This window comes from Condylura cristata, unplaced genomic scaffold, assembly GCF_000260355.1.
Source record: "Condylura cristata isolate star-nosed mole 26May11 unplaced genomic scaffold, ConCri1.0 scaffold00007, whole genome shotgun sequence".
Lineage (NCBI taxonomy): Eukaryota > Metazoa > Chordata > Mammalia > Eulipotyphla > Talpidae > Condylura > Condylura cristata.
Window position 1 is genome coordinate 16,294,023 of NW_004567108.1, and position 18,608 is coordinate 16,312,630.

Consider the following 18,608-nt stretch of genomic DNA (forward strand, 5'->3'; position numbering starts at 1 on the left):
GAGAGGCTTCACCAGAGACAGAGTGGGGAACAGAACAGGCAGACTGACAAAGTACACTGCTGAGGGGAGCAGCGAGAGAGGCAGGAGAGGTCTGCCGCGCCATGTGGTCACCTCCGGGGCGGGCGGGAATCGAACTCGTGCAGAAGTGGCTTTAGCTTCTTAGTGCTGTGCTTTAACCCACTGCACCACAGGGAGAGCGAATTTTGGCCTTTCTTATGGATGTAAAGTGATATCTCACTTTGATGTTAATTTATATTCACTTGATGAGTAATTATGTTGCACATTTTTTTTGATGTATTATTGGCCTTTGTTTATGTTCTCTACAAAGCGTCTGCCAGATCATTTGTTGGAGCACAGATCTTTGATGGAGCACAAATTATTAATAATTTGATTTTAAAAGTGGACAAATGATCTGGTTCTTAATGTATTCTGATTGTGAGTTCTTTTTCAGGTCTATAGATCACAAATATTATCTCCCATTCTTTCCTTAATGCTACCATTTAAAGAACAGATAATTTTAATGTTGATATCTACTCTAAAATTAAAACTGCCCATTCCAACTTTGTGAAGATATTTTCCTATTTTTCTTCAAGAAGTCTTACAAATCTAGCTTTTGTATGACTATACACCATCTTAAATTAACTTTCACTACATATAGGTATTGATGTTCATTTTAGTAACATATCTATTCATTTGTTCCAGCATAATTACAGAAAATGTCTTTAGCACCCTTTAAATGATCATAGAGTCTTTATCAAAAAATCAAATGACATATGAATAGGTCAATTTCTGGGCTCTGACTACTGTTTTGAAGATAGATTTTCTATTCTTACATCAATTTTATGTCATCTTCATTATTATAGTTTAAAATCCAAAAGTACAAGTTGTCAACTTTATTTTTCTTTCTTTAAGATTTATTTAGATTATCCAGGTCATTCAAATTTCCTTATAAATTTTAATCAGCTTGTCACATAAACAAAAGTCTTCTGGAATTTTGATTAGAATAGTTTTTACTCTCCAGGTCAATTTGGAGGGGACTGACATCTTAAAAATATAGAGCTTTCCAATTCATATATTTGGTTCAGTCTTTAGCTTCATCCATAATATTTATTGGTTTTTAATGTACATCTCTTGCTCATATCTTCTTATATTCATTTTCCTCTTTTTCAATTAAAACACACTTTAAAATTTCAAATTCCAGTTATTCATTGGGAAAAATCATATTCACATGCATAAATGTATGGCTAAGGGCATTAATTTCAAATTCCAGTTATTCATTGGGAAAAATCATCTTCACATGCATAAATGTATGGCTAAGGGCATTAATCTGTGCCCTGAGCTGTAAGTTTCTTGACAGCAGGAAACCATCCTGAAGAGAACATATCCAGAAAATCATGGCCCAAGTGTGATATAATAAAGAATATATCTTTTTTTTTTTTTGGCCCACTATTCTATACACAGAGCTTCAAAAGCAGCTTTGAATTTCTTGATTGAGAGTTGTCTTTGTTATGGTAGTGAGGCCACTTGGGATGGGCTCTTAAGCTTTGAGGGAGGGCCTGGCTACCCAGAAAGATGGAGCACAATTAAAGGGTTGGAACTTCAAGCTATTCCCAATCTCTGACCTGCAGGGAGGGAAGAACTGGAGACTGAGTTCAATTATGGCAAATGATTTGGTTTGTGTCTTCATCATGATTACAGACTTGAGTGGAGCGTCCTGGCTGTTGAACTTAATGACACACTGGGTAGCGTGCACCCTAACTCCATGGGGCCAGAAGCTCCTGTGCTCAGAAACCCCCCCCCCCAGATCCTGCATGGGTTGCCTTTATAATAAACAGTAATTGTTTGTATAAATGTATAGAACTTAAGTTGTGTGAGTTGCTCTAGTAAATTATAAAACCTAAAGGGTTTACAGGAAGGCTTGAATTTGTATTACCCAGGCAGAAGAGCAGATGGGTTGGGACAATTGAAATGTATAGCTGACATTTGAAATGGACAGTTTTGTCCATTAATTTAACTTAAAGAGTCTTTGCTAACTCTGGCTAACACTTCCGAATCAAATTAATTTTAGGATATCCAATTGGTATCAGAGAGTTCTTATCAGAACAAAAGAAAGCAGGGTGAATCCTAAATATACCTTGAATGTCTACAGAGAAGCTTCTCTGATATGAATCAGAGAAAAAATTAAACATTATAACACTAGTTTTTATGGATTTTGTGGGACAGCAATATATAGAGAGGAAAGTGCATTGAAAGTCGCCTTTATTAACTATATAAATAACTTTATATATACACAAATCACTTGATGTAAGAATTCCGGTTTCAACATCTTTAATACTGAAGATAGTGATGTCATTGATTAACTGTATGTGTAAAAATGACTGTATCATAGTGTTAGATACTTGATCAAACATTATTCTGGATGTTTATGGGTAAGATTTACTTTTAAATTAAAGCAGATTTATTTAAAGCAGATTGCCCGCTATGATGTTAATGGACCTTTTCTAATCAGTTGAAAGTGTTAATAGAACAAAAGATTAACCTCTGACTAAGAGGGAATTCTACCAGCAAACAACCTTATGAGGAGTTCCAGGCTGCTAGGCCACATAGGAGATTTTGACCTGGCCATTCTCCAAAATCATGTCATTTCCTTAAAGGAAATTTCTCTCTCATAAATGCACCTGCATGAACACACACACACACACATACACACACACACACATAATCTCTTGGTTCTGGATCTCTGGATCCAGGACATAAAGTCTCCCCTGGTTACTGGGAAAATTAAATGTAATAAAGTATGTAAAACTACATATATTGGTAAATTTTAAACTATTATAAAACACAAAGATGGTTAAATATGTTTAGTACATGTAATATGATCTGAACTTTGTTGAGGAGCAATAATATAAGTAAATGGATTTGAAATATCACAGGTAAAGCTACAAGACAGCAGCAAATCCGAGAGGCATCTCCTAGACTTCTGATCTGGACAGAACATCTCTGGACAAAATCTGGACAAATCTGATCTGGACAAAATCTGGACAAATCTGATCTGGACAAAAACATCTCTGCCACAGAGTGGAAACTCTAGAGTATATATTCCATAGCTTAGCTGACTGAGTTCAAATTACACAATAACATCTGGCACAGTGATTAGCACAGCCATTGTCCAGATAACTGCTGAATAATAAGTGTCTCATCTGTGTGGTTGGCCCCAAAGTATGTTTTTTGTGGGCGACTAGATGGAAAGAATTAAATGCCTTGGAGTTAAGCATAACGCACTTCAGCAAGTAACATAGACGCTTAGAGAGTACTATGTTGAACCTGGTCATGTCCTCCAAAGAGTTAAGCTCAGTTAATCCTGGTGTGTATGCTAACTGGCAGCTGGAAGCTTCACCTGTCTGGGGGTGGACCACAGTCACTAATGCAGAGTTCCTCATAAATAAGTCCACAGGTGAACTTCACTCTTTGAAATAAATGGTTTTGCTTCCTTACACCTTTGCTGGACCTTGCTACGCCAACCAGCAAGGTGCATAGCTTGGAGGGAAATCAGCTTTTAAACTCTAGTACAGTAAGTGGCAACCTGGGGCAGAACAGCCAAATGCCCAGTGAAGGCTGCTTGTGAAGTCAGGACTCTAGGTGACATTTCTTCTAACAGCTCATGGCTGCCTGGCTTACATTTGCACACTTCACAACTTTATGAAGTGTGGTTTATGTGGGCAGATATTTTGAGACTCAGCTGAGGAAGAATATGGTTGCTTTCAAAAAAATCAAACAGAAGCAAAAGCTTCTGTCTGAGAAAGGAGACCAGACTGCAAGTCTTATTGGTATTTTGGGGAATATGTTCTATTTCCAGGCTGGTCTAACTAGGACCAGTAAGGAAGGGGCCACGGAGAAAGGCTGCTTTCAATTAAAACAACATATATAAAATTGGGAAATAATTGTTTATTTCCAAACAATACTAAAAATATTTCCCTACTCTGCTGATTGGAAAATCGTTTGACCAACGGAAAAAAAATCTCAAAAACATGCATGTCTTTTGACTGCATAGATCCCCAAAAAAGCCATAGCTCGGCCCTCTCTGGTGGCGCAGCGGGTTAAAGCACAGCACTAAGAAGCTAAAGCCGCTTCAACATGAATTCGATCCCCACCCCAGAGGTGACCACATGGTGCATAAGACCTCTCCTGACCGCCCACTGCTCCCCTCAGCAGTGTACTTCGCTGATCTGCCTGTTCTGCTCCCCACTCTGTCTGGTGAATCCTTTCACAGCACCTGCACCTCTGGCCTGTAAACCAGTTCTGTATGCATAAATAAATTAATCTTTAAAAAAAAAGTCAGCTCTGCAATGCTTTATCTATAATTAATTTATGTTAAACATAATGTTGTTTGTAGTAGTGAAAGACCAGAAATAAATGAAACATCTAACAGAATGGTTCTTCCTAGCGGAATTTTGTTACATTCATATGAATGCGTTTGTTAAAAATAGGCTTACAGGCCCTCTCTGGTGGCGCAAAGAGTTAGGAAGCAGCACTGCAAGCTGGCCATAGCCACTTCAGTAAAAGTTCGATCCCCGGCCCTGGAGCTGACCCACATGGCTCGGCAGACCTCTCCTGACCCACCCGCTGCTCCCCTTAGCAGTGTACTTCATCGATCTGACTGTTCTGCTCCCCACCATCTCTGATGAATCCTCCCACCTTCCCCCTGCACCTTTGGCCTGTACCCCAGTTCTATATGCATAAATAAATACATCTTTTTTAAAAATAGGCTTACAGAAGAATATATAATGATATGAAAATTTGTTCATCATCTTGTTCATTTAGAAACCAATTTACAAAACACTATGTACAAAATAAAACTTTTTCATGTCAAAGTCAAGCAAAAGAATAATCTGTTCATGTACACAGAAGGGGATGAAAGACTACACATTAAATGTTCACAGCAATTGTCTGGTTAGTAGAGTTACTGGTGATTTTTACCTTCTCCTTTATATGCCCCTCCACCAAATATATCTATAATAAATATGACATCAACAATTGGGGGTGGTAGGAGGTAGCTTTAAACATGTCAAACAAAATGAACAGCAAACAAAAAATCTATTATAAATTAGGATTGCCTTCCAAAAGGGGAATACAAACACACACACACACACACACTCATATAATCTAACTGTTCTATTTTACGTGCTATGAGTAAACCCTGCTACACCCCTGGACTTTATATCCTTTGCTTGCTAGTTCAAAATAATTTAAACCCTGATGGTACAGAATGATCTCCAAAGTTTACACTGTTTTCATTTAACATGAAGTCTGTCTGTACTGTGCTAAATCTGGTACAGCATGAAGTCACCTTGTATAGCTCCAGGAACTGATGGAGGAGGTGGCATGAATGTTAGCACGTAGAAGCCACTTTGAAATGGGAGGTTTCAGCCCCTTAGCCAATACCCTCCATGCCACTGAAATCTAAAACTGTCTCTAAAGGAAAGTAAATAAAGAGTTTTTAGTCAAAATCCATCCATAGGCACATCCATGGCTGGTTATTGAGAATTTAGATACGTCTGGATAAATCTTTACTCTCTGGGGAATGACTATGTCATTTGCACACCGCCTTTCCTACAAGGGCCCTCTGCTGTCTCTGACAGAATGGATGGGAGGGATCACTTTGTTTATTCGTGTCAACCATCTGCTACTGATTGATGCAGCTGGCTGATTAGTGCCTATGAAATTTTAAAAGGCTGATGGTGAAAACGACAGCAAGGTAGATAGTTCAATCTGAATGAATGCCCATCTTGTGAAATGTGACACTCTCCCCAGCTGTGCCCAACTGTTCCTGGACCATAAAAGGAAAAGAGCCGAAATATATTTATTTTTCCAATAAATGAATGAGCCAGGGATCCAGACAAAAATAGGTTTAAACTCTGAGTCCAAAAATATTCACAAATTAGTGGTGGGACAAGGCAGTTCTAGGCTAACGAGAAGCTACTCTCAGCTGAATTCCCCCTCAGTTGATCCAACCATACCCAGATAGGTATTTGGAATTACACAAAATCTCACACAGTCTAGAAAAATGACAGTGGCTAGAAGTTCAAGCACAGAAGCTTCAAAATGATAACTCCAAGGAATACACACTTCTAACAATCTTCCAAAGTCCTTTAAAAACAGTGAATCCAAATTAATCCATTCTTAAGCATACCAAGTATGTCTACTTTCAGAATTTAAAAACAGAAGATTGCAAAGAATTTCACAGCCGGATCATTGCGGGCTCACCATTCTTCCAGGAATAGAAATGGACAGGAAGTCACGGAACAAACCACCTATTATTGACTGACTCACCTTGTTGTTGCTGATCCCCTGGAAGCTTCAGTTTACAGGTGTGCAAACTGAACAGGTGGCCACTGCCGTTTCTTTGTAGACTAGACATGGTACTAGCAGCCTAGCTGTGGCTCCAGTGCCACCAGGGCATTTCCCTCCCGTGGCCAGTCACCTCAATTGGTCTGCACAAGACACCCAGAACCACAAAGGAACAGGCAGATCCCGTCCTTGAATGCAAAACATTTACTTCTCTAATAAATGTCCAGGTTTTTCCTAACCATGGTTCTTGAAATAAATATTTACTAATGTAACTTCTCCTACAGAGAAAGATGCCAATTCATTTGGATAAAAACCCAACTTAGCTCTTCTTTCATTTCAAAATGCATCAAATCTAGAGTAACATCTCACAAAGTAACAGATTACAGTTTTGGCAATTCCTTACTCCTGCTGACATGAAATCCAACACCTCAAGTAGAGAGGACTGTTAGAGTAATGCATCCATAAAGAAAAAAAGTGCTACTGACTTAAAAGAAGTGATTTCTAAGTCTGGTCTGAGTTCCCTCCGTGACAGCTGAAAGTGAACAGTTCTTAAAGGAGCCTGGAAGGAGGAGGAGCTTAACCCAAGTGGGTTAAGCTCATTAGCATAAGAGGCGGGTAAGAAGCAGCCCTGCAGTTCCTTTGAAAAGTGACCAAAGCAGAGATTGGAAAAGATGCCCTCGGGTCACGGTAATCACACATGTCACTTCTGCTACTTGTAATTAAAACAAAAACTCAAAGCATGGATTTACAGGACATGAGTATTTATTTGTACATGCAGAAATGTAAAGGGACTAGCTGGAACTGGTAATGAGCTCATGGAAATGTACTGCTGGAACTTTCAATTTATGTAAACACCTCTGAGTCTTCAGAAGGCAGCAGTTATAGAACAGCCTGCCTGCCAAGCCAACTATTTGGAGTTCTGGAAGAAAAACACACCAGGCATTATCTTTTCAGAGATCTACCTCAATTTCCCTTAGATTCCCCATTGCTATTTTTAGGTCAAAAGACATGTCTATTTGCTGTGTTTTCTTGCACAGAAGTACCATATTTCATGGAAATATTTAAAATAGATCACATTTCATTGACATGTTCATTGAAAGAATAGCATTTTCATTATTATTTAAAAACGTTAATCACCAACACCTTTCATTTAACTTAGGAGCCTGATACAACCAAAGTCTCAATGAACGCTGGCAGAGTCAGCCCTTCAAATTGGCAAATTTGTAGAATCAGAGAGATGGAGACCATGGACAAAGAAGAAGGCAGGCGCTTCATAGCCTCAAAGTCTGAGCTTCCCCTTCTCTGTGCATACTTGGAAATGGGTGCTAAATGACACCCTAACTAGAAAGTGACTGACCTTGTCAGATCTGGAACTGTGTCATTTTAATTTGAGGCAATTAACAATCTCCAAGCAAACTCATATGTGTGAAAACTCTTAGGAAATGTGTGATTGCTTTTTTATACTTCTATGATTTTCCAAACTGCTTTTATTATTTTAAGTCTGCTGCTGACTTAGGCCCCTCACAGTGTAACAGGTTGGAGAAGTGTATAGCTACTTTAAGATTCCTATTATTGGAGAACTGTAATTTCTGCTGTGAGTGGCCGGTATTTTTCTCCTGCAACAGTTTTTTTTCCCCCTGAGTGACATAAAGCTATGGATATTCTGTCAGATTTTGAGCCTCACTAATATGTACATTATTATATAGGTAAACCAAATAAAATGCATGTCAGCCTTTGAGAGAAGTGATTTCTAAAAAATGTTTGTAGGGGCCTCCCTGGTGGTGCAAGGAGTTAAAGCACAGCACCATGAAGCTGTCCACAGACTGCAGCCCCTGCCAGGGAGGTGACCCACATGGCACAGACTTCTCCTGACCCACCTACTGCTCCCCTCAGCAGTATATTTCAATAGGTCTGCCTGTTCTTCTAGCTCTGTCTCTGGTGAATCCCCTCAATCCCCCACCTCTGGCCTGTACCCTAATTCTTGTATGCATTAATAAAAGTCTTTAAAAAAATGTTTGTAATGGGAAATTTATAAAGTAAGTGGAAAGTGCATGATAAGCCCTGTGCATCCAATGCTTGGGTTGAATAACTAGCGATTTGTGGACAATCTTTTTCCCAAGCTGTGTTTCATCACAGTCACTTCCCTCCATCACCCCCCCCCCACCACCACACTATTGGATTTGAAGCATCCCAGATGCCATTATATGCATAAATATTTCAATGTGTATTTCTAAAATGCAAGAATTTGAAAACTGTTACCATGATAAAGTTATCAGACAGCATTCAATACTCATTCTGTGAATATAAGGTCTGGGGAAGGAAGGAAGGGTACGGCTTATTAAAATAATGAAACATGATTCCTTAATGTAATTCAAAATCCAGTAAATATTTTTTTTTACTTTTACATTTTGTTCAAATTAGAACCCAAAAGCCTACCATTATTTGGTTGATATGTCTCTTTAAGTCTTTTTCAGAAAGAGAAAATGTTGCTGGTGGGTTAATATCTACATTACTCAAATTTGAGCCCAATTTTCAAGGAAGGTTCCTAGCTGCTTCCATATTACTTACACATGTATATAAAGCTACAACTGAAAGATAAAAGGAATAATCAGCTGACTATAGAGGCCAAAACACCCAGATTTTTTTCTTTCATTGAAAAAAATTGTATAATTATTATTATTTTTTTAAGATTTATTTATTTATTCATACAGAACTGGGGTACAGCCCAGAGATGCGGAGGGTGAGAGGATTCACCAGAGACAGAGTGGGAAGCAGAACAGGCAGATCGACGAAGTACACTGCTGAGGGGAGCAGCGGGCGGGTCAGGAGAGGTCTGCCACGCCATGTGGTCACCTCCGGGGCAGGGGGGAATCGAACTCATGCGGAAGCGGCTTTAGCTTCTCAGTGCTGTGCTTTAACCCGCTGAGCCACCAGGGAGGGCCAGTATAATTATTTTTTAATTGAATTAACATTGGCTTCTAACCCTGTAAATGATTTAGGGGTATAGGTCCAAACCTCTTGGGATGTCTGTTACCACATCAAACTTACCACCACAGCACCCATACCCTTGTCAGTCCACTGGGTCTCCTCCCCTGTTACTTCCCACCTTCCTGCCCTCTTTTCTAGTAGCCTCAATTCTATAGTAAGATCTCTAGAATTTGTTTTGGTTTAGCATCATCTATTCCTTAGCTGTGTTTCTTCATATTCAACAAATTAGTGAAATAATTCAGTATTTATCTCTCTGCATAATAACAAGTAAATAAATCTCTCTTGATTTATTTCACTTAGCATAATTCCCTTCAGTTCCATATGTATTGTCAGAATGACAAAATTATCTTTCTTTTTTTATAGCTGAATAGTACTCCACTGTGTGTGTGTGTGTGTGTGTATTTATCACATCTATCTTTAATTCACTCATTTGTCATTGGGCACTTAGACTTAACATAACTTGGTTTTTGTAAATATTGCTGCAGTGAACATATATCCCTCCCAATTAGTGTTTGCTTGTAATTCTTTGTGTAGTACTTAAGAATGTAAGTGCTGGATCATATGGTAGATTTACTTTTAATATTTTAAGAAACCTTCACCTTTGCAGGCTTACCATAGGGACTGGACTAGTCTATATTCTCACTAACAGTGTATGAATATTCTTTTTCTCTACACCCTTGACAAACTTGTTGTTTCTGGTCCTTTTGATATCAGTCAAGTTTCACATTCTTAGGTATGAAATGTGTACTCTTATGGGTGTGCTGTGTGACCTTGAGTTAGGTACTTAATGTCTCTGGGTTTTTCTTTATTTGATAAATGAAATAAATATCTGGTAAATAGTGTGAGAAAGTACTGCTTTAGCCTTAAGCCAGAGGCTGAAGAGAAAGAAATAGGATTAAAACTGCAAGTTTGACTGCTAAAAATGGAGCTTCCATATGACCCAGCAATATCACTCCTAGGTATCTACCCAAAAGACACAAAAATACTGATTCAGAAAGACACCTGCATCCCCATGTTTATTGCTGCTTTATTTACAATAGAAAAGACATGGAATCAACCTAAATGCCCAAAAGTAGATGACTGGATTAAAAAGATGTGGCACATATACACAATGGAATATTACTCAGCAATAAAAAAGATAAACGCATGTGTTTTTGCAGCAACTTGGATGGAGCTGGAAGGGATCATGCTTAGTGAAATAAGCCAGAAAGAAAAGGAAAAATACCAGATGGTTTTGCTCATAGCAGGAGCATAAAGGACCAGGGGGGGAAATAATAATAATAAACAACTATATACCAGAGACATTTTACAGGGGTGGAGTGGATAATAGGATTAAAAATGAGGGGGAGGGGCAGAGTGCACAGAACTATGGTGATGGGACATGGGTGATTTGGTGATGCGAAACCCACGGGGATTACAACTGAGATGGAAAAAGGCACAAAATGATGTAAAAATAAACTATTATAATTAAAAAAAAAGCTGCAAGTTTGAGTAGGGCTTGGTGGTATATTTGAAAATTTTGGCCTTCAATACCCAAACCTGACTGAATACAGTATTTACCCTTGGAAAGTCATAAAGAGAATGATTTCCGAGCTTCAATTGCAGTCTGAACTGGAGTATAGTCCGGAATCTATATAACATATTTTTCTTTATTAACTTACCCTATTTTGAGATAAAATTGACAATAACATTGTGGAAGATTAATATGTACAATGTATTGATTTAACACATTTATTTGTTGCAAAATATCCCCTCATCCCATTAGTGTGGATACCATTTCTTTTTTTATGGTGAAAACTTCTCAGATCTCCTCTCTTAGCTACCTTAAAGTATATATGATATTATTACCTACACTATCATACATATTTAATCCCCCAGATTGTTAACCTTGTAAATTGGAAGTTAGCACCATTTGACTAATTATTCCTCATTTCTCCCTAGCAATCACCATTCTTGCTTGAGTTTGACTTTTGTGGATAGAATCTATATATGTTTTTCTTGGCAAGGTAAATAAACATCATCTGCTTAAACAGAGCTAGTTTGCTGCACTATTTCATTCATTGCATTTTTTCCTGAGGACTGGTAAGACCAAACAGACTCTTTAGACAATAGGGTTTCTGGGGGCCACAGTATTAAGGGGATAGGCATGATTTCGCCATCTGCTTTCTCTTATGTAACATGATTGGGCATCACTGAGTCAGCGCTGTGGTTGATTACCTGCATTGGGAAAATGCCTGGGCGCTTACATTGAATGTGGAATTACACATTCAAAGAAGTCTCCGTTTGATTCACAAGTTGCTACAAGAAATAAGCCAGTGTAGTTGAACGAGTAAGTTATGGGAATATATCACATAACATCAATGTATCAGTGATGGTATTAGCACAGAAGAAAGGCCAATAACCTCTTCAGAAATACCAGCAAGTCTGTAGTTCACAATGGGCAGAGTCTACTTTGCTACTTTGCTTTTAAATAAAATCAAGGTGTCAGAATGAAGTAGGTGAAGTCTGAAGGAAGAGCTGAGTAGTATTTGACATTTTAACTTACAATTTAAGTTAAATAAATTAGAGTCTTTGAAAGCCAAGCTTTCCTTCTTATCAACTTTCTGGAACGTCAAAAAGATTCTATAGCGGCCCTCCCTGGTGGCGCAGCGGGTTAAAGCACAGCACTAAGAAGCTAAAGCCACTTCCACATGAGTTCGATCCCTGCCCCAGAGGTGACCACATAGCATGACAGACCTCTCCTGGCCCGCCCGCTGCTCCCCTTAGTAGTGTACTTTGTTAATCTGCCTGTTTTGCTCCCCACTCTGTCTCTGGTGAATCCTTTCACCATCCCTGCACCTCTGGCCTGTGACCCAGTTCTGTGCACAAATAAATAAACCAAAAAAAAAAAAAAAGATGCTATAGGTTTCTTTTATCTGGTTCTTAACTTTTCTCAAGTGTTCTTGTCTTAACCTGGTCCTCACACTCCTAGAAGAATAGATGAACAATATGGCATGGGAAACAACTGATCTTATCAGCTAGTGCTTTGGGAGTGGATGCTGAGAAATGGGTATTTTACGATTAAAATTCACAGCTTGAAATATTTGGTACTGGATTATTAGGAGGGTTTTCTTTACCTGGTGAACCCAATTTGAAATACAGGAACACATTCATTGTGCATTAGTCTGCTGTCTGTTTAATAACATTTTTCAAAAGTATTATGATATGTACTCTATAAAATATATACTCTTTGATGGTCTTTGGTCTGTTTTAAGTGACAAATACATAAATATGAGTTGATAGTTTTGAGTTTGTCATTTTTATTATTAAAGAATGAGATAGAAGATGCCTAGAGAAAGTAAATATGAAAGTTATGAAACTCTGACCTGGACTTCACTATGATCCCCAAGCACCACAGGAATTATTAAGTATTCTCTGTAACTCAAGACTGATAAACTCATGTTAAGACTACGTTAGACCTTCTATTGATATAAAATAATAGAACCCTGCTCTTTTATCTTAACCAATGTTTGATTTTTTTTTTTTTGTAGGTCATTCTTCCTTTCACCAAAGACACTGTGGATGAGAACTTTTGAGTTTCAGGATCTTGCAATAGCTGATATAACAGGAATATCATAAAGCACCATCAAAGTGGACTTTTGTGGCTGTTGAAATTTGTGTTTCTATAAACTACTGAATGAGTTTAGCTCCGAGTTTTCCAGGTAGCACAACTGACTGACTTCTCACAATTGCAACTTGTGAATACAAAGGCGAAGTTAGGCATGGTATTGCTCCTATTCATGGTTTCAAGAGGTTACACTGGCATCGCACCAAATTGCTTATTTATCAAAGGTGTTCTTTATTCTGAAATTGCTACCATTGATATTTAATCAAATGAAGGTCAACATTTGGATCTTGGCTATCAGAACTATTGCCTCATTCTATAAACATTGTTTTGGCAGTTCAAATTCATTTTGGCTTTTTCTCAAATGAGTTTCAGATTTGACTGCTGAAGAGCTCCCTCTGGAGCTCACCAGAGCCCAAGGTCTTTAACATCACCTTGGCTCAGCACAACATAAACCCACATTTTCACATACAGCACTCACAAGAACTGAGCGCTGTATTTTCTAATGATTATTGTACCTAAGATTGTAGGCCATTATTGATTATTTTCTGATGTGTGGATGTGATCATTTCTCTGTATTGACATTTAATCTCTGTAGCTTAACATTATCTATGGAAGGCTTTAAGTGGAGTGCAAATAAGACAAAGTAAAACCAAAGGTCAGAAAAGTTTTGTATTGTTTGTTTTAAGTGGCAGGGAAACCCAGATTAAGGTGGTTTTGGTTCCCTAAGATCCACCTCTGCTTTGTCAAATGACCCTACAGAGTCTGAATTCTGTGCCTGAAGTACTCAGGTACTGGAGTCAATGGGTTTGCATCAGAACTGAATCCGTTGAAGGCAAAAACTCATTCACTGGGATCTTTTCCAAAAATTAAGCAAATTACCTTGCATCACATCATACTTTTGTTACTTCATTTGAATTTACATTTACAGGAAAAAAACAACCAAACTTTGTTCCTCCCTCTTTCTCTCCTTCCTTCCCAACTTCTTTCTAGCTCTTTTTCTATTTCTTACTTTATTCATGATGCAAATTAGGTAGAGTATAACTTTGATAGACTAAAATTAAATTATTCTTTACCTAGAAAAGTAAACGAGGAAGATTATAACTTTGATACATGAAAATTTAAACTATTCTATATTTGCTTCAAAATAATTTGGGTAAGGAAACTATGGCAGTGTAGATGAAATAAGACTGGGCATAAGTTGATAATTTTTAAACCTGAGTGATACACATGCCTGATGTTTTCTTGCCTGTTTTTTAACAATAAATACATCAGTATATAATTAGTCTTAATATGACTAATTATACAAGTGTGTGTGCATGGATACGTGTGTGCGTCTCCCTAGCATTTGCAATTGGCCTGGGAGCATGAGATGTTGGAGCTCAGATACAGATCTTCAGCTTCAAATAATAGCAGCACCTTGTGAACTGCAGGTGGAAGAGCAGCACAGAGCTCCCCGGAACAGTTAGAACAGTGGCAGGGCAGTGAAGATCCTAACACACTGGTCACTGAGGAAGCCCAGAAGATTGGGCTTGAAGATGTTATGGGCATATACAAAAATCTCTCTCATTGTCTAGGGGGAATGTAAAAGTGGTAGAGGATAAGTCAAGAAAGAATCAACCTTCCACTCCTGACCCTTTCATTTGCCTCTCAACTAGTGAGGACTTGAAGCTCTCTCAGAAACTCTGAAACCTAGATTAAGTGTTATTGTTAAATAAAACTACCGTATGTTTTTCTGCCTCCCATTTCCTATATTTTACATGTTAGGTATATCAGTATCGTTGTTGTAAGCGCTTCAATATCAACCTGTATTGATAGGTAATTTTAAGTAGAAACTTGGAGAAGGCAATAGAGAAAAGGCTTTTATATTCCTTATAGAAAGACTAACAAAATAACAAGCTGAACACACATTTCTAATCCATTCAAATAGCATGAAAGTTATGCAAAGTGATATTAAATGTAGACGACATACATTAAAAAGTTATCTTTTGTTTCTACTATCCTGGACTAAAAAATATGAGGTTTTACAGGACAATATAAAGGAGATAAGATTGGACATTAAAGTAGGATAAAGCGTTGTAAGAAAAGACACTGGAGGTTAATAATCATGGATATTATGGCTGATCACCACAATGCTTATGTTTGGATAGGAAGAGATATGGAGGTACTGGCAAAGAAAGGAAACCTGCTGAGGAAGAAAGATCATTACTTAAAAAATTTTGATTAGAATCAGCCTAGAAAATGGTGACCCAGACCTAAAAAAAAAATAAAAATACAACCTAACAGGCCCTCCCTGGTGGTGCAGGGAGTTAAAGCACAGCACTGAGAAGCTAAAGCCACTTCCGCATGAGTTCAATTCCCGCCTGCCCCGGAGGAGACCACATGGCGAGGCAGACCTCTCCTGGCCCGCCCGCTGCTCCCCTCAGCAGTGTACTTTGTTGATCTGCCTGTTCTGTTCCACACTCTGTCTCTGGTGAAGCCTCTCACCACCCCTGAGCCTCTGGCCTGTACCCCAGTTTTGTATGCATAAATAAATAAATCTTTTAAAAAAAAATACAACCTAACAGAGGGATGAAAATACAAACCTAACAGTAACTTTACAACTTAATTTGAAATATTTGTGAGAATATACATGCTCTCCGCAACACAGCCTTGCCCTACTTTGTACAATGTCCAGTGACTTTTATAACAAGTGGAGTGATCATATATTATAATATACATGAGAGCTAAGTCACTCTATCGACATGGGGTGGCTTGGTGCTGTACACATCATTCTAATGATGTGTACAATAATAGGTTACTTCTTTTTGGAAAACACACACATTTTGCCAAGGTCAGTACAGTATTTGTTCAGCTTTACGTCTCCACTTCTCCTCCTAATACTGACTAGTCGCTGGAATGGAAATCTGTAGCCCTGGACTTTTTTTTTTTTTTAAAGATTTATTTATTTATGCATACGGAACTGGGGTACAGGCTAGAAGTGCAGAGGCAGTGAAAGGATTCACCAGAAACAGAGTGGGGAGCAGAACAGGCTGGCTGACGAAGTACACTACTGAGGGGAGCAGCGGGAGGGTCAGGAGAGGTCTGCCGCGCCATGTGGGTCACCTTCAGTGTGGGGATCGAACTCATGCTGATGTGGCTTTAGCTTCTTAGTGCTGTGTTTTAACCCACTGCACCACTACGGAGGGCCCCTGCCCTGGACATTTAATTCTCTGTGCACTCTCCCTGCATCACACTTACTGTTTCTTATTCATCCTTCAGCACATACATCAAGCAAGAATCTTTGTGCCAGACTCTCTGGTCCCACCCTCTTCAGGATATAGTTAATTATATCTTTTCCTGAGCTAGAATTATATTTTTAGCATGCTTCTATTATTGTACATTTTATATTTCCTGACAATTCTCTATATACAAGTTCCTTCCCACCAAGATATGAGTATATTGAGACTAATAAATGGTGATTATTAAATTAGCAATGGAAGGAAGAAAGTAAAGCAGATAATAAGAAAAAAATGGACTGAAGAGAGGAAAGGATTAAGAGAAAATGTTATGGTGCTTTATTTTTCTCAGTGGGACCATGATGAATAAGTAAGTGATCTTGTGGCATGTTTAGCAGATTGTGACGCAAATTGGAAAATTTTTGCTCCATCCATCATTAAGAAACCAAATGGAAGAAACTGTACCACTTGTTTTTTGAAAAATTATTTGAGAAAGATAGATTAAATCAGTGGTTGACATCTGGAATAAATAGAGTAAAACGCTACCTACTCATAAGGCAAAGGTGGCATTTAATAGTCAATGGGGTCAAGATCTTTGAGTTGGAAGAGTTCTGAATTCAGGCAAACGTACTGGAATATGGACTTTAACCCTTGCTAGCCGAAGAACTTTAGCAACTTACTGTCTGCCAACTTCACATTTCTGCATCACACATGAGTACAATAATACCTATATTTTAAAAGATTAATATATAGTCTATATTTGACGAGATAATTGTATCTAACTATATCTGCTGCTCCCAATCTACTTAGAAACTTAGATATTTAGATATGAATGTCTCTCCATGAATAACGACAACTAACTGAGAAAAAGTGTGTGTATATATATGTGCATATATATCTTCCCACTAATATATATATAATTAGCATATATATATACAGTGTGTATTATATGCAAATAGAATATACAGTATGTATACATATACACACAAACTTACACATAATGTATTTATAAACACAAATATATGTGTGTTTATAAACAGAACAAATATATATGTATGTAATACACAGAGACACACACACAGACACACACACAGTTGAGGGAAACCAATGATGGAACAGGAGATTCTAGGCAAGAATAGTAGGAATTGAATAGGAGTAGTAGGTGATGAATAGGAAAGCAGTTATTAAGGGTGTCACAGTTCCTCAAACATATTCTGATTTATAATCTGTTATGATTTTGTTTTGGATGAGTCAAATTTTCACAGAGTAAACATTGCTGGGGAAACTGGTAAGACTGAGTTTCTAGTCTACCTAATCCAAGACCTGGGGCTGCAGGGACTCAATAAAACACATGAAGATTCTCTGAGGGACAGGACCATGTCTAATTCAGCTCTGGATACTCAGTACCGAGCACAGACACCGACCCAGCATAAGTGCCAAGTGGAAGAATGAATTCATGAAATCACATTCAAAGTCCTGTCTGAGCCAAATTTCTGGAATTTATAATAATAGCAAAGCCCAGAACTCCTTGCAGATATTTTTTAAATGACATCCTTTGAAAGCAGGAAAGAAGTAGGACTTCGTTCTTCTGGCCTTTCCTCACATTTCCTTTTTCTGTCACTGCAAGGAAACTTTAGCCAGCTCCGTAACTGACATCACCAGTTCTTCAACTGTGGGAATTTTCCAGTTGTGTGAAAGAGCTTCATTAGAAACCATCTCCAGTCTCACCCACCATCACAAAGAAGAGAGAAGAGAAAGAGGAATGAGGATTCCTCAAAAAGAAAATAAAGAAACCCAGATATTTTTCTTCTCTTTTCCTGATTGTATTTTTATGCATTGTGAACAGTCTGCTTAAAATTATGTCATATTCATGACTTATAAAGTTCTAAATAAAACACTGTTTACAACCACACAAAGCACAAAGGATGTCAATTAAATTCAATGGACAGATGGAGAGCTCTGTCCAGTCTGAACCCAAGGACAGAATCCCCCCTGGGAGACGATCTCCATGAGTAGCCGAGTTAGCACTTGGCCTTGATAAAACACAAACCTAGCAGGTAACCATGGGATCATCTGCAGTACATTTCAGGAAGGCAGCCAAGCTTGGTATGTGGAATAACATTTTTATTTATGAACCATAGAATTATGAAATAGTGTTAAGTATGTAAATGAAAAATGTCTAAAAACTATTCAATAAAAATGTTTTCCCTCTTTGGAACTCACTTGAAATGAACTACATAAACTGCCTTTGGAGTTTACAATTAGCCAAACATTTTGTACTTGAGATTCTGTACTTTATACAAAAGGTAGGCAAAAAATTAAGATATCTAAGTTTTCTAATAGAAAATGGCAGCCGTTCGCTTTCATAACTTTTTCAAGTTAGCTGTTATCATCTAAGTCCCTGTGTTGTATATGAAGGTGACTCACTGGAATTAGAGTCAATAGGTGTT

At 38.0% G+C, this 18,608-nt stretch overlaps 1 protein-coding gene across 3 annotated transcripts in view; it reads right to left on the bottom strand.

The window, feature by feature from the left end:
• Positions 1-6,848, bottom strand: part of RANBP3L (RAN binding protein 3-like) — a 45,334-nt gene extending 38,486 nt beyond the window's left edge. For all 3 annotated transcript variants that reach the window (XM_012721718.1, XM_012721717.1, XM_004678414.2), the window contains exon 1: positions 6,331-6,848. In XM_012721718.1, the coding sequence (XP_012577172.1) occupies positions 6,331-6,418 (88 nt within the window). In that variant the 5' untranslated portion in view covers positions 6,419-6,848. The remainder of the gene's footprint in view (positions 1-6,330) is intronic.
• Positions 6,849-18,608: the final 11,760 nt, after the last annotated feature.